This window comes from Erinaceus europaeus, chromosome 7 (assembly GCF_950295315.1).
Source record: "Erinaceus europaeus chromosome 7, mEriEur2.1, whole genome shotgun sequence".
Classification (NCBI taxonomy): domain Eukaryota; kingdom Metazoa; phylum Chordata; class Mammalia; order Eulipotyphla; family Erinaceidae; genus Erinaceus; species Erinaceus europaeus.
The window spans coordinates 129,458,348-129,475,655 of record NC_080168.1 but is presented as its reverse complement, the minus strand read 5'-3'; the positions used below and the strand labels follow the sequence as shown (position 1 = coordinate 129,475,655).

General features: G+C 40.8%; 1 protein-coding gene across 1 annotated transcript in view; it reads right to left on the bottom strand.

The window, feature by feature from the left end:
* The window catches only part of CFAP54 (cilia and flagella associated protein 54), a 373,056-nt gene that overhangs the window by 246,107 nt on the left and 109,641 nt on the right, over positions 1-17,308 (bottom strand). The window contains exons 21-22 of the mRNA XM_060195585.1: positions 12,945-13,037; positions 11,193-11,378 (exon numbers count right to left, since the gene is read on the bottom strand). Coding sequence (XP_060051568.1) covers positions 11,193-11,378; positions 12,945-13,037 — 279 coding nt within the window. The remainder of the gene's footprint in view (positions 1-11,192; positions 11,379-12,944; positions 13,038-17,308) is intronic.

Below are 17,308 nucleotides of genomic sequence, written 5' to 3'. Positions count from 1 at the left end.
CCTTACTGTTCTATCTGGATTGTCACCCAACTGTCAAACACTCTGGATGAACTCACAGATGAAGTGACACTCCTTCTGCACTGGCTTCTCTGTCTCCTGACCTAGCTGTGACCCCTGACGAGGCACTCCTGTCCAACATCAGGTGCCACTGCTGCCGACAGGGATCGGTTGTGAGGACCCGCTGAACAACGGGACAGGTGTGGACACTGGCAGTGCTGGGCACAGGACAGCCCGTGCCTTCCTGGGAGCTGGCCAGAGCATGTGAAGCCCTGATCTGCTTCAGAGGTCAGGTCACTGCAGCTCCCTGGGGAAGCACAAGCAAACTTCTCAGCCTTGATTCTTCCTGGCATAAACTGGAACTGACTGGGAAATGACGGGGTCATCTCCGTTTCCTCCACTAGAAAATGAAAATAATCATGCCTCCTCCTCCTCATAAAGTTATTGCTGTAAGTGGAGCAGTGAATGTTAAAATGCCTGGCACATAGCAGTTTCCCAGTGAGTGAAATGGCCCGTTTCCTCTTTTCAGCAAGCCCCTGTACCCACTCACTGTCTGATTTCAGAGTTCAGTAAGTCAGCGGAATTTGGCACTCGGTCTTGAAGTTGAGAGGAAGATACCTAAGGTAAGGATGGAAATTCTGCTCACACATTACTAATGTTCAGTACTTTAGATCATATTATCCAGCCATTTATAACATAAAAAGGAAAGAATAAATAAAAATTGGATTATGAACAAAAGGATATTCCAACTGGATCAAGGACTAAAAGTAATATCAATTAGATATTAGACTAGACACTCTAGGATACTTAGGGGAAAATATTGGCAGAACTCTTTCCTCCATAAATCTTAAAGACATCTTCAATGAAATGAATCCAATTACAAAGAAGACTAAGGTAAGAATTAACCAATAGGACTACATCAAATTAATTATAAATTATGGTGATTATATGTATCAGCAAATCCTAACAAAGGGATATTTCAAAGTTAACTCAATTGCCAAAAAATGTGATTATATCAATAACTATCTATTGTCTTCTTAAACCCTAAGATAGCAGGAACCAACCACTTCCTCTCTAGAGCCTATATTTCCCCCGGTCCTGGACCTCTAGGGTGGGGCTCACTTTCCTGCATGCTTCTCTCAGTTCATACCAAATGATATTGCATCCGCCGATCCCAACCATTTAATCAACACAAGGAGTAACACCTCAGCATGCTTCACTGCAAACTGTGCCCAGAGTGTCAGGCATGGAATGCCAAACTTTCACCCTCATTACTCAGGTGAGAGCTTTCCTTTCATAGTATTCTTAAATTCTATTGCAGGAGGTTCAATTCCTAACAAAATCCAAAACCTGGAAACAGTAGGATTTTCTGCCTTTAGCAGGCCAGCCAATAAGGGGTCCTAGCGGTGACACCAAGGAGGTGACTATAACTTAATTTGGGTTAAGAATTAGAGTAGGGAAAAAAGGGGAAAAAAATTCTTTTTTCTTCCTTTTAATTTTCAAGCATACCTCCTTCCCGCCCCCCTCCCATAAGCAGTCCCTGGGGACCAGCTCCTAGCAGGATACCCCACACCACCAAACAGGGTGCTTTTTTTGAATTCACTGATACACATTTGGGAATTTCCTTTCACTACTCTTTAATTACAACTCTTTTTCCTATCTTCTCCCTTTTCTCTCTCTTCTCTCTCTCTCTCTCTCTCTCTCTTTTTAATCTTGTCATACACTTCTTCCTTCTTCTTTGCCTTTCTGAATTTGTGAATTATTTTGGGGAAGAAATCTGACTCAGAGTGGACTCTCTATGTGTGTATCTCTGCTCTACTTCCCTTTCCCCTCTTGTTACCCCTAGAATATACGGTGGATAGTAGATTTGCATAACTGTCTATTCTTGCTATCCTCTCTTTCTTTTCTCTTTCTTCACTGGGATTTGGTTACTACTTTTTCATGGACTGGAGAAATTGGCTAACTGGTAACGATTAAACTACTTCAATACTTACTTCAGTTGCTACTGTAATTCCTGAGGTTGGTGAGTATAATTGTCATAAAGGTATTTAGTACAATGTTACTTGTACTCAAGACACAACAACTGAGGAACAACAGAGCATAAAAAAAGAAACACATAAATAAAAAAAATGGGTAGATCAAAAACAAATAAAACTGCTACTCCAATGAATAAAGACAAGAGCCCAGAAGAAACTACAAATCAGCTAGAAGTAACCATAGATAAGAAAAGTATGCAAGCAATAATAAACTTACTAATCACAGAAATGAAAACAACATTGGAGGAAAGGAATGGCAGTATTAGGGAAACAACAGTTGAGACCCCCAAAGAAAATACTGATTATCTTGAGGAAATTAGAGAACTGAAAGCTGAAATAGCTGTAATGAAGAAAGAAGCTGAGGCAAGGGAAAGCAGACTAACAGAAGCAGAAAACAGAATTAGTCAGACAGAGGATGAGTTAGAGAAAACTAAGAAAGGTGAAAGAGCTTAAAAAGAGATTGAGAGACACTGAAAACAACAACAGAGACATATGGGATGATCTCAAAAGAAGTAACATTCGTATAATTGGCCTGCCAGAGGCAGAAAGAGAGGAAGGGGAAGCAAACATTCTAGAGGAAATAATAGAAGAAAACTTCCCAGACCTGAATAACAGAAAGGACATCACGGTTCAAGAGGCCCAGAGAGTACCAAACAGAATCAACCCAGACCTGAAGACACCAAGACACATCATAGTCACAATGAGAAGAAGTAAGGATAAAGAAAGGATCCTAAAGGCTGCAAGAGAGAAACAAAAAGTCACATACAAGGGAAAACCCATAAGATTATCTGCAGACTTCTCCACTCAAACTCTAAAAGCCAGAAGAGAATGGCAGGATATCTATGGATCCCTGAATGAAAAAGGGTTTCAACCAAGGATAATATATCCTGCTAGACTTTCATTCAAACTAGATGGAGGGATCAAAACCTTCTTAGACAAACAACAGTTAAAAGAGGCAACCATCACCAAGCTGGCCCTGAAAGAGGTACTAAAAGACCTCTTATAAACAAGAACATCACTATAATACTGGCAATATATCAGAGCAAACAATTTTTTTTAGAACAATGGCACTACAATACATTAAATCCATAATAACAAAATCCAAAACCTAGATATAGACCAGGTCCCTAAGATAGAGCAGATGTTCACATGTATCCATAAATTTGGGCAAAATATGTACCTGAAAGGAAAAATACACAATAGTCTGTATGAGTCAGTATAAAGCTCATAATGAAATAGTGTCTACTTAGACTTAGATACCCTCCTCACCTACTTCCTATTACAGTTCTCTCATTCACTCCAAAGCTAACCTTATCAAAGCAAGGACTGCAAAAACTGAATAAGATCAAGAGACTAGCATACTTTAACGATGACTCTTTAGTCACTATCAGGCCACCCCATCAACTGGGGCCCTATTTGGGGAGTCCTGAGATTCCCAAACAGACATGATGGGCCTAGACCTTGAATAAATCCCTGTCTCCATTGCTACTGGTCATTCCTATCAGGAACAACAAAACAGACCCCTTTGTGGGCCCCCATAGGACCTTGCCCTCAACTTGGATCAACAACAGTAGAGAATGTTCCATCCTCTGAAGGGAGGTTGGACAACATACTCTATGCTACACCTGAGGAAGATGGGTCCTGAAATTGGTGCAGCTTGGAATGTTCCTACTCATGACCATAGAATGTGAGCTCAGATCTATAGGGATGCAGAGGTCACACAGGCTCCTAAGCTGAATGTGGGCCCCAGACCAAATCAAATCGATGGGGTTTACGGGCAACAATATTTATACCCCTTTCCCATATTTGGGAGCTATTCTTTCCCCTGATCCAACTTTATGGTCCTTCTGCCAGCCATGACACTACCTCCCCAGACAATAATTAGGATCCACCTGCATATCAGATTTCAAGTTCAGGCCAAAAAAAAAAAAAAAACTAGTATAGCCACAGGCCCTTTGGAATATAACTAAAATATGCCTACTAGCTATCTACAAAATGGAGCACCCCCCCCCAACTCTTCATCTGCACTATTTCAGCGTTTAAGTCCATGATTGGTCAACAATTTATTTGACTTTGTTTTTTTACTCTCTTTTCAACCACCAGGTTCCAGATGCTAGAATGATGCCAACTTCCCTGGACAGACAGAGCCCTTCCCCACTAGGGAAAGAGAGAGACAGGCTGGGAGTATGGACTGACCTGTCAATGCCCATGTTCAGTGGGGAAGCAATTACAGAAGCCAGACCTTCCACCTTCTGCATCCCACAATGACCCTGGGTCCATACTCCCAGAGGAATAAAGAATAGAAAAGCTATCTGTGGGACTGTGTGAAAGCTTGGTAGAGCTTAGGGAAAACTCCCCCCACCCTTGGATGGAGGTCTGGAAAAGACACCCCCTTGTCAGCCTCTCTCATAAAGATGAGCAAAGGGGAAAATGTCTCCCAGACTCAGTTTCCCCTTGTTAAGACTCTCAAGCCCACAGAAATCTCAGTTTCTTCCTGCTAGCAGCAAGCCACATGGCTGCCTGCTTTAAGGTTTATTTACTCAAAGTTCACTTCACCTTCTGATCACAAAGGAGAACACACCTTATCACACACTCCATCAAACATCTCTTCGACACCAGACAATGAAGCCCCAAAACACTATCTCCTTATGTCGTTTGATATCTGTGATTTACATCAAGCCTTGTTTATCTTCTCTCTATCTCACCCTACTGGTTTAACCCCTATGCTTCTCTAAAATGCCTTTAGATAATTAACCTGTTTGCATCATGGAAAATAATCACATCAATTCTTGTCATACCAGCCCCCTACCATAGGGGCAAGCTGATCTTAAGAAACCTGTAATTTCTGACGTATTTGAAAAATGTTCTTTGTTTAAGTCTCTGTATAAACGCAAGCCCACCCCTAAATAAAAATAAAGGAGAGTGTTCGTACTAGAATCCTCCCAGGTGTCTCTTGTCTGTATCACTGAGCCCTCGAGCTAGCGAGGGGGAACTGGTCAGCTTACCTTCCTGGCTGAGAGTCACCCTGCGTGAGCCCCAGCAGCTATCAGGGGAGGGGATGGGATACAGAGTTCTGATGGTGGGAATTGTGTGAAGCTGTCCCCCTCTATCCTATGGTTCAGTCAGTGTTTCCTTTTTATAAATAAAAAATTTTTAAATAAAATAAAAAATAAAAAGCTTCTGCACAGCAAAAGGAATCAATACCCAAACAGAATGGGAGAAGATCTTTACATGCCATACATCAGACAAGAGATTAATAACCAAAATATATGAAGAGCTTGCCAAACTCAACCACAAGAAAACAAATATTGGGGCCGGGCAGTGGCACACCTGGTTGAGTGCACATGTTGCAATGCTCAAGGACCCGGGTTCGAGTCCCCAGTCCACACCTGCATGAGGAAAGCTTTGCAAGTGGTGAAGCAGGGCTGCAGGTGTCTTTCTGTCTCTCACCTTCTCTATCACCCCCTTCCCTCTCTATTTATGGCTGTCTATATCCAATAAATAAAGATTAAGAAAAAAAATGACCCATCCAAAAATGGGGAGAGGACATGGACAGAATATTCACCACAGAAGAGATCCAAAAGGCCAAGAAACACAAGAAAAAATGCTCCAAGTCACTGGTTGTGAAGGAAATGCAAATAAAGACAACAATGAGATACCACTTCACTCCTGTGAGAATGTAAGACATTAGAAAAGGTAGCAGCAGCAAATGCTGGAGAGGTGGAGAGGTTGTGGGGTCAAAGGAACCCTCCTACACTGCTGGTGGGAATGTAAATTGGTCCAACCCCTGTGGAGAGCAGTCTGGAGAACTCTCAGAAGGCTAGAAATGGACCTACCCTATGACCCTGCAATTCCTCTCCTGGGGATATATCCTAAGGAACCCAACACACCCATCCAAAAAGATATGCATATACCTATGTTCTTAGCAGCACAATTTGTAATAGCCAAAACCTGGAGGCAACCCAGGTGTCCAACAACAGGTGAGTGGCTGAGCAAGTTGTGGTATATATACATAATGGAATAACTGCTCATCTATTAAAAATGGTGATTTCACCATTTTCAGCCCATCTTGGATGGAGCTTGAAGAAATCATGTTAAGTGAAATAAGTCAGAAACAGAAGGATGAATGTGGGATGATCTCGCTCTCAGGCAGAAGTTGGAAAACAAGATCAGAAGAGCAAACACTAAGCAGAACCTGGACTGGAGTTGGTGTATTGCACCAAAGTAACAGACTCTGGGTGGTTGGGGGGAGAGTTTATGTCCTGGAACATGATGGCAGAGGACCTAGTGGGGGTTGTATTATTATGTGAAAAACTGAGAAATGTTATGCATGTACAAACTACTGTATTTACTGTTGAATATAAAACATTAATCCCCCAATAAAGGAAAAAAATTATAAAAATTAATAAAATTAATAAATAAATAACTTAAAGTGGTAAAAAAAATAGGTTATAAAACAAAAGAAAACATTCACAAAGGTCCCAAAATTCATAAAGGTCCCACAGAAATTTTATCTGACCTAAATTAATACCTCTATACAGTAAAATAAGACCTAATAAGCATTCACTGAACTTTATTACTGTCTACAGAATAATGTTGAGCATAAGAACAGGCTAAAATCCCAGGGCAAGTTAATCACAGTGTAATATCTCTGAATTTAGTGTAAAATATTAACGATAATATTTTTAAAGATAAGAATTGTTCTGAAGCTAAAGTTAATCACTGTCATGAAAAATAGATTGAAATATGGAGAAAGAGAGAGAAAGACATTTCCTGGCCATAACCTAAAAGCCTAATTTTAAGCTGTAAATTGAGGAAGGTTTACTAAGTGAGAAAATTTTGCTTTAGCCGCTAAACATTATGAGAGAGGGTGGTCATAAACTGTCACAGCTGAACTCCAGCACTGCAAATAGAGTGTCAATAAAGAAACACAGGTCATTACTTTATGACACTTCTCATTATCCCAGCAGTTAGCTTAGACTTAGTTTTATTAACTTTAGATGAAAGTTCTGCTGAATGCAGCCCAAGAGTCAAACCTACTCCCCAGAGAAAAATTAGGCCTTGATGAAATATTCGCTCCTTCCCTTTGAAGCAACTCTATCACTGCAAATTAGGGACAGTATTAGATTCCAAAGAAATAAAAAATCAGGAAATCATGAGCCAATGTGACATGCTAAACCAGTGCTAGACAAATCCTGGCAATTCTCGCCATCTAATTTTCTTTGAAAAATATGATAATATAAAACGCCACTGAAGTCCTTTAGCGTATAATGCTAATAAACTATTAAGAGAAAAATGGCACCGTGCAATTGTGACAGCACTGAGACTAGCCATCACCCTTCTAGTCAGCAAGGAGCCCCATCAGCTGTGTGAGACTTAGGTCAGTGAACTACTCTTTCCATGTCCTGTTCACTGGAGGCATGGCCTGAAGTCACACCATCATTTCCACAATGTTAGATCAGAGGTATCTCCGTGAAGAAAACAGTGATGAGGTCTTCTGAAGGCCTACTATGCAGTAAGTGCCATGGTTAAACACTGGGCTGTTGGAAAAGTCACGATGAATTTTTCTATGCAAAAATGTGTCATGACTTTCCCGACAACCCAAGATTTGGCAGGCATGATTCTGTTTAATATGCATAGTTCCTGCCGGCAGGTGGTTAGGATTATTCCCACTTCACAGAAGATGATTATTTTTCCCTGCTTCACATAACTAGTAGGAGGGGCAGAAATTTGAACTCAGGTTTGTCTATCTCAATTAGCCCAGACAGTTCAAATCTATAAATTTTTATCCTAAAAAAGTATATATCTCATTCAACAAAAGTAATCATGAAATCAGGGAGTGATCTAAAGAAATACATGAATCCCAGCTTTCCTTACAGAGGAAAAGGATCGTGGCATATTTAATTCCCAAACAATGAAGTATTAGCAATAAGCTACAATAATATATACGAAACAATACGATCTAGCCATTAAAAAGTAAAGTTCTGAACCAAACATCACATGAGTATAACAATAGATGCAGAAATATCCTTTCATGATTAAAATGGGGGATTCATGGGAAAGGCTATATATAACAAACACAGGGTCCTCCTCAACCATGAGAGACAGAAAGTACTTCTTTAATTAGCTACAAACAGGGCTGTCCAAAATCACTGTTACTATTCACCATATTCGTGGTGGCCCTCATCACAGCAATTAGGCAAAACAGAGGGATACAGGAGCTGGCCAGTGGTGCACCTGGTTGAGCGCATATGTTACAATGTGCAAGGACCTGGGTTCGAGCCCCTGGTCCCCGCCTGCAGGGGGAAAGCTTCACAAGTGGTGAAGCAGGGCTGCAGGTGTCTCTCTGTCTCTCTGTCTCCTCCTTTCCTCTCAATTTCCAACCTTCTCTATCAAATAGATATAATAATAAAATTAAATTAAAAGAGAGATATAAAGGATCCAAATGGAAGAAGTAGCACTATCACTATCAGCATAGTATATGACAACACATATTGAAAACTCCAAAATAATTCAGTAGAGAATTCCTGTTACAAAATCAACAGAAAAATCAGTTTCGTGTGGAGGGAGTGGGCGGCGGTGCATGTGGTCACATGCACATAACCACCAGGCTCAAGGACCCGGATCCAAGCCCCCACTCCCCACCTGCAGGGGGAGCTTCCTGAGCAGTGAAGCAGGGCTGCAGGTGTCCGTCTTTCTCTCTCCCTCTCTCCTTCCCAGTTCCCTCTCAGTTGCTCTCTGTCCTACTCAAAAACAGAAAGGAAAGGGGAAAAAGGAACGAATGGCCATCAGGAGCAGTGGGTTCCTCGTGCAGTCACCAAGCCCCAGAGATAAACTGGTAGAAATAAAAAGGAAAAAGGAAGGGAGGGAGTGCTGGGTGGTGGCATATTCAGCTACGTGCACATTTCACAGAGCTCAAGAACCTGGGTTCAAGCCCCTGATCCCTGCCTGTGGTGGGGAAGCCTCAAATTAGTGCAGCAAGTACTGCAGGTGTCTCACTCTCTCTACCATTTCCACCTTGGTTTCTCTCTGTCTCTAGTTAATAATGAATAAATAAAATATTTTTAAAAATAAAAGTATTTGAAAAGTACTGGCCAGGAAAAAAAAAAGGTTCCATTCTTTTACACAAATATCAAACTAGAAGCAGAAGAAGAAATCAAGAAGTCAATCCCATTTCAGTAAGCATCAAAATCAATTAGGTATCTAGGAATGAATTTATCAAAGGAGAGGAAAGATTTGTACAATGACAACTATGAGTCACTCTCAAGGAAATATAAGGCACAAAGAAATGGAAGGGAAGGTTTTCAATGTTTGTGGACTGACTGAATTAATAATATTAAAATGACCATTCTACTCATAGCAACATACAGATTCCATGCAATCCCTATCAAAGTCCTATCAACCTTCTTTACAGGAATAGAATAAATGCTACAAATTTTTTCTCTAGAACCAGAAAATAGCTAGGATGACCAAAGAAATCTAAAGACAAAAGAAGAAAAATCATACTACCTGACTTCCAATTATATTGTCTGACTATAGTCATCAGAACTGTGTTGTAGCGGAATGAAAATAAACATTCAGATTAATGAGATCAAATCCATAATCCAGAAATAAACACTCACGTGTACAGGCAATTAATATAAACATATAAACAAGGGGGCCCAAAACATTAAGTAGAGAAGAGTATGTCCAATAAATGGTACTGGGAAGTTGAGCTGAAGCTTGCGAAAGAAGCAAGCATGACCACCACATGTCACCATGCAGAGTAACTCCAAACAGATTCAAGACTGGGATGTTAGACGTTAGACTGGGAACCATAACATACACTATTATGTATGAAGGAAGCATTGGCAAAGCACTACATGATGTTTGTTGGGAAACATTTTTGAAAGACTTCAATCCAGTATCAAGGAAAACAAAACAAACAAACCAAGCCTAAGGAACCACATCAAGCTGAAAAATTTCTACATAGCAAAAGGAACTATATCTAAGACAAAGCTAGCCTATTGAGTGGGATACATCAAAGGGCTTAATAACCAAAATATAAAAAATAGCTAAGAAAGCTCAGCAAAAACAATTTTTTACAAAATTAGTAAATACAGTGAGGATATGAGAAGAATCTTTAGCAAAAATATATTCAGATGTCCAAAAGATATGCTCAAAGCCACTGGGTATCAGAAAAATGCAAATCAAGACACTCTTGTGAGAATATCACACACTGAAACAGACACCAGAGTTGCTGGAGATGTGGGGTAGGACCCTTCAGTATTGGTGGTGGACATGTAAGTTGGTCCAGGCCCTGTGGAAAACAGCCTGGAGATTCCTCAAAACATTGGCAGTGGATCTGTCATATGATTGAGCCATTCATCTCCCTCGTTTTTGTTTTTTATACAAAGGATACAACAAATACATTTACAAAGAGACTAGTGCACACACAATTCACAGTAGCAATATTCCTGATAGTCCAATTTTAGAAACAACCCAAAAATTCCAATGTCACACATATTGGCTGTAAAAAGAATGAGGATATCTCTTCTATATCTATATAACTTAACATGATTAACGGATCATATTCAGAGAGTTAGTATGGAAGGATGAATACCAATACCTCACTTATAGGTAGAACTTAAGAATAAATAAAGGGAGGGCACAGGGTGAAACTTATTGGTGGGGGGGGGGGATAATGTTTTACAAGACAGCTGTTGTCATGAGACTACAGCTTCTCCTCTCCCCGTGACAGGAGACTGTGCACAGACACGTCACCAGCTGAAGTCTTCCTCCTTCACTGTTGCCCACTGGCCCCTCAACAACCCCTTCCCCTCCTTTAGAACTCTTAGCTCTGCTGCGAGAGACGGAAGCTAGTTTCATCCTGTATTCCACCCCCCAACCTGAATGATAGGACAAAAAGCATCTTCTTTGAGCACCTCAGAATTTTAGAAATTTACACATGTTTTAATTAAGAAAAATGTTATAAATAGCAGGAGAATGAATGATTGCCATTTTGGCTAGACTAGACTGCAAAGATAGAAAATATGTATTTACAGGAGTTTTAGTTATCAGTTTGTAATTTTTCCATTCACAAATTACTTTAAAACGGCTTAGCAAGGGAGAAAGGGGGTAGAACAGAAACCCCCTTAAAAAAAAAGAGTCCCCTCCTACCTGAGTCAAGTACATGCGGATGGTCAGCGTAGAAAGAGGCGGGTAAACCAGAATTGGCTTTGTTGTTTCTCCAACGGCATCACCAATAAGCTTCCCCGTTGAAGAATAAGCAGCAATTGCAAACACATACTTCTCATTGGTTTCTAAACCTTTCACTTCAAAAACGCTTTTACCATCTGCTGGGATCTGTTAACAAAAACATATCTAAATTACATATGGGAAATTAAGTACGTATGATTTAATTTGTATACCCTACTTTTCAAAGTATGCATTTAAGATAATTCCTCAATTTTCTATAGTGATACCTGCATTGTTTTCCTAAGGAATTTTTAAGATTACTTAAATATACTTTGGATGCAAGCTCTTTGATATATATCTTGTAAACATACTCTGACATGTTTTTTTCTGCCTTTGTGCTATTTCTTGATTAACAAAAGTATATAAATTTAAAGTAATTTATGCTTTTCTTTTTAGTAATTTTGTCCAATTAAAAATTGGTAACCCCCCAATAATAGAAATACTACCATATCCCCTAATCCATATGAAATATGAAGAAAATATCCAACCTTTCACTTTACAAGAACATACAAGAGTATGTTACTAGATTAAAAACAATCTTGGGGGCTGGGTGGTGTTGCATATGGTTGAGCACACACGTCACTGCAAAAAGACCCGGTTAAGGCCTTGGTCCCCACCAACAGTGGGGAAGCTTCATGAGTAGTGGAGCAAGGCTTCAGGTGTCTCTCTGTGTGTCCTTCTCTATCTTCCCCTACCTTATCAATTTCTCTATGATTCTACCAAAAATAAATACATAAATACGATACTTGAAATAGTATTATATTGGCCTGCATTATTCTCACAAATGTCCCAGACTTCCTAACTATCCTCTGTGTACTAGTCAGATATCTTTAATCTACCTGTTCCCACAAAGTTCCAAAAGATGACTCTTTTATCATGTATACTCTTTTATCAAACCTTCTGATGATATAAAATTCTAAAGAATGGGGTCCGGGCGGTGGCACAGTGGGTTTAGTGCACATGGCACGAAGTGCAGGACCGGCATAAGGATCCTGGCTTGAGCCCCGACTCCCCACCTGCAGGGGGGTCGCTTCACAGGCGGTGAAGCAGGTCTGCAGGTGTCTGTCTCTCTCTCTCCCCCTCTGTCTTCCCCTCCTCTCTCTACTTTTCTCTGTCCTAACTAACAACAATAGCAATAACAATAATAACAACAATGGCAACAAAAATGGCCTCCAGGAGCAGTGGATTTGTAGTTCAGACACCAAGCCCCAGTGATAACCCTGGAGGCAAAAACAAACAAACAAACAAAAAAATCTAAAGAACATGGAATGACTAGTTCCAAAAATGTCTGTATCTCTGATACTTTTATGGACAAAGATATAAAACCATTGTTTGTGAGGTAAAGAAACTAGAGAAAGGAAAACTAAATAAGACCCGACAAGATCCTGGCATTATCTAAGCACTCCCAGAGGATTCACTTCTCACAATTAAGCATCTACCTTTGAAAAACTAAACAGTCCCATAGAGTATTATGAAGAAGCCAAAGCCTGCAAACAAAGGCATAGAAACCACTCTTATTTGCTGTGTGACTTATGACTCGGGTTGAAATTAGAGAAATTCACTGAAGTGATTTTACAGGAGGAAAAAAAAAAAAAAGAAAACTCACTTAGTAGAAATGAAACTTCTGGTAAGACCACATGATACCAAGAGATTTTTTTTTTTAATTTTACGCACCGCTTCTCCTGAGTTTGGAAGATGGTTATTGTTTATTCGGACTTTTCCAAAGCTCCCTTCTGCTTTGCAACCCAAAATGCAATACCAGGCGACCTGCCGAAGAGAATGACATCTGTGGTCTGTGTGATAAGGCATGCAATTTCCTTTATTGCAATGTTGGAAAATTAGTACTTCTATACATAAAAAATGTAACTATTCAAGTTTTACAACATGAAAGATACTTTTACAAGCATACTTAGGTTTAATTTTCAAAAACAAAGACCCTCCCCACCTGCAGGGGGGGTCACTTCACAAGTGGTGAAGCATGTCTGCAGGTGTCTGTCTTTCTCTCCCCATCTCTGTCTTCCCCTCCTCTCTCCATTTCTCTCTGTCCTATCCAGCAATGACATCAATAACAACAACAATAATAACTACAACAATAAAACAACAAGGGCAACAAAAGGCAATAAATAAATATTAAAAAATTAGGGAGTCGGGCGGTAGCGCAGCGGGTTAAGCGCAGGTGGTGCAAAGCACAAGGACCGACATGAGGATCCCAGTTCGAGCCCCCGGCTCCCCACCTGCAGGGGAGTTGCTTCACAGGCAGTGAAGCAGGTCTGCAGGTGTCTGTCTTTCTCTCCCCCTCTCTGTCTTCCCCTCCTCTCTCCATTTCTCTCTGTCCTATCCAACAACAGCAGCAATAATGGCAGCAGCAACAACAATGGGAAAAGATGGCTGCCAGGAGCAGCACCAAGCCCCAGCAATAACCCAGGAGGCAAACTAAAAAAAAGAGGAAGAAAGAAAGAAAAGAAAAAGAAAAACAAAGAACCGAGTAGGACTTACTTAAATGAGGGTATTGAGTAATGTTCCCCACTATTGCTCATTGTAGCTGATATTAACTGAGGAGTTCCTATGTGTTCAGTAGTACAAGGAAATTTATACAGACTTCTAATAGTTCTTCTAATAATGTTTATATTCTAATAATGTTTATATCCACAATATCCCCGTGAGAATGCATGACTGTTGTCATTTTACTTTGCAGGAAATTGAGACACAAAACTGAATTCAATAGCTTTCTATGATCAGATAGTGGAAGGAAGTGTCTCCAAAGATTACTGAATCTTGATGAAAAAAAGATTAATACCAAAACTATTTCATACGTAATAAATATCAAGTGGATATAAATTGTAGCATTTAAAATAAAATGTAGGACTTGCATGTCTGCGGCTTGGAGATCCCAGGTTGCCAGCACCTCCATTCACCAGAGCTGAGCAGTGATCCCTCACCCCTCTTTCTTCAATTAAGTAAAATTTAAAAGAAGTTTAGATGCACAAAGCCCTTGGTTCAAGTCGCAACACCATATATAGCACCATGGATGGCCACAGGAAAGGCAGGGGGAGTCCATGGACATTAGAGTAGTGCTGTGATGCCTAGCCCGCAATCTCGTCTGTCTCTTTCTGTCTCTGTCTCTGTCTCTCTCTGTATAAAGATAAAGATTGGGGGTCGGGTAGTGGCGTAGCCGGTTAAGCGCATGTGGCGCAAAGCGCAAGGACCAGCATAAGGATCCCTGTTTGAGCCCCTGGCTCCCCACCTACAGGGGAGTCACTTCACAAGCGGTGAAGCAGGTCTGCAAGTGTCTATCTTTCTCTCCCTCTCTCTGTCTTCCCCTCCTCTCTCCATTTCTCTCTGTCCTATCCAACAACATCAATGGCAACAATAACAACAACAAAGTTAACAAGGGCAACAAAATGGGAAAAAATGGCCTCCAGGAGCAGTGGATTCATAGTGCAGGCACTGAACCCCAGCAATAACTCTGGAGGGAAAAATAAAATAAAGATTAAAAACATTGCCTCAGGGTGGCCTCTCAGCAGCGGCATCACACATGCATGAGGCCCTAAGTTCATTCCCCACAGCACATACATACACGAAAACACTCAATTTAAATAAATAAAATAAAATGTAAAAATAAATATTAAATATATGTAGAAGTAAAACAAAAAGTAAATGTGTAAAAGAAAATATTCTTTAGAACACTGGCAGAGTCTGATGCTAAATCAAAAGGTTGTGGGTGATTTTTTTTTTTCTTCAGGTTATAAATTTTCTACAAGGTGATAATTATTCTGATAATTCACAAATATAAATGTAAATCATAAGCAAAATGCAAACTCCACAGAAACAACCAAAACTTCAGACTTGGATGATTGAGCAGGCAGCAGTGCTTCTGCCAAGATGGGGGTTTACACCCAGAATGAACTCTTGTCAGTGTGAGAATGAAGGAGGACTGACAGACACTTCAGGAATGATATGTACACCCAGGAGCCGTGGTAGCCAGGAGGGCTGGCTTCCTTGGGTCAGACCTTCTCCCCTAAAAGTTCCACCTCACTCCTCAATTCCTAACCACAAGGAAGTCTAGAAAGAGGGGAGATGTAACCGTCTCTGAGAAGCCTATTGTTTCTAGGTCAATAGGAAAATCCTGATGGTTTCTAGTTTGCATGAACAGTTCTCAGTACTGACTACAAGAATCTTTTTGTTGTCTCTCTCTCTTCAGAACTATCATTGGGGCTCAGCACCTGGACAAGGATGTCACGACCATTCCTGGTGGTTATTATTTTTTTCTTGAGCAAGAGGGGAGGAGAGGCCGAGAGGAGGAGACGCCGAGAGGAGGAGAGGCCGAGAGGAGGAGAGGCCGAGAGAGGAGGAGAGGCCGAGGTGAGACGCCCACAGCACTGCTCCACCACTTGAGGAGCTTCACCTGCAGCAGAGCTCAGGCTTTAACCGGCCCTGCACATGCTCACAGGTGAACCACCACATGGTCCCAGACACCTTTTTTTTTTTTAATTGGGAGGAATAATGGTTTACAGTCGACAGTAAAGACAGTAGTTGGTACATGTGTAACAGTTGTCAGTTAAAAAACTGCACGACATTCTAATCCTCCACCAACATGCTCCAGGACCTGACTGCCCCCACCCGACCCTGTGCCAGAGTTCTTCACTTTGGTGCGGGCCACCGAACCCAGTCCCGGCTCTGCTTTGTGGTTTCCCTTCTGTTCCCATTTTTCATCATTCTCTTTCTGGTTTTTCTCACTTAACATGATAAAATCACTTTTAAAAACTACAGCTTGTGCACAGGAGTAGATAATATAGTGGTTATTCAGAGACTCTCATGCCTGAGGCTCCGAGGCCCCAGGCCCAACTCCCTGTACTACCATAAACCAGAGCTCCGTGCTAGCACAAGACTTGCTATGCTAAGTCCCAAGTTTGATTTACAGTACTACCAATAACCAGAGTTAGGTAGGGCACTAATAAAAAAAAAAAACTAACAGATTAAACCATTCTTAATTATACATAGCTAAGTTTGCCTGACCTTGATAATTAGAATTCTTGGTGCAGATGTCTAAATCTTTGTAATTCCATAGAAAATGTCTTGCGGGGGGGGGGGGGGGTAAGGAGCACAGACAAGGCAAGAGAACTTCAAAGACAGAGCATTGAAGGGACTGAAAAAAGAGTTTGGACAGGGGGTGGGGAGGAGAGGGTGGAAGCAGGAGAAAAACCCTAAGAATCTCTAGGGGGAAAAAAGTGAGAAACTTTCTTTCTCTCCATTCAGAAGGAATAACATTTTTCACCAAGAAAAGCAAAGGTGTGAAAACTGTGTTATATAAATTAGACTGTTGCTGCTCTGAAGTAAGCTCTATACACAAGCTAAAATTTAAGGGGAAAACTGTCTCTACAAGCATTTGTACAGACAGTGCTTTTGTTTCACATATGAAAGCATCTGGGTCCTTGCTACTCTTTAAATATCATTGTAGAATTAAAGTCTGCATAGGAGTAACGAACCACCACTGGCTTTAGAAGTCGGGTTTATAAATAACATCTGTGTTCTCAACTTTTTTAACAGAGCTTTAAGCTTTAAGAAAATGAGTGCCTTAACAAGAGATCTTGAAAAAACAAGATGGCTGCATTGTCAAGGCAGAAGTTGTCTTAAGGCCATAGCACCATCTAGTGTTTCTGAGTAGGTAGCAAAGATGTAATGATTTCCTGAAGACTACAGTTCCACTAATGTGTCATGCACATAAAACTTCATATGATCTGACATACAGCAAGTCCTGCAGCCTCAGGAGAAAGTGGTAATCTTGGATCCTCCTATTTCTAAGATGTAGGAAAGGGAGTCGACAGGCTAATGGGAAACAAGTCAAGGCCCAGCAAGATGTTGCACTTGGAGAGTGTGCTTGCTTTGTCATGTGTACCGCCAAGGTTTGAGCCCACCCGGCCCCCCCACTGCAGTGAATGCAGCTTTGGTGTTCTGCTGTCTTTCCATCTGTCTGTCTGTCTTTCCATCTGAAAAACTCAGCTGGAATAGTGATATTCCACTGACAACAACAACAACAA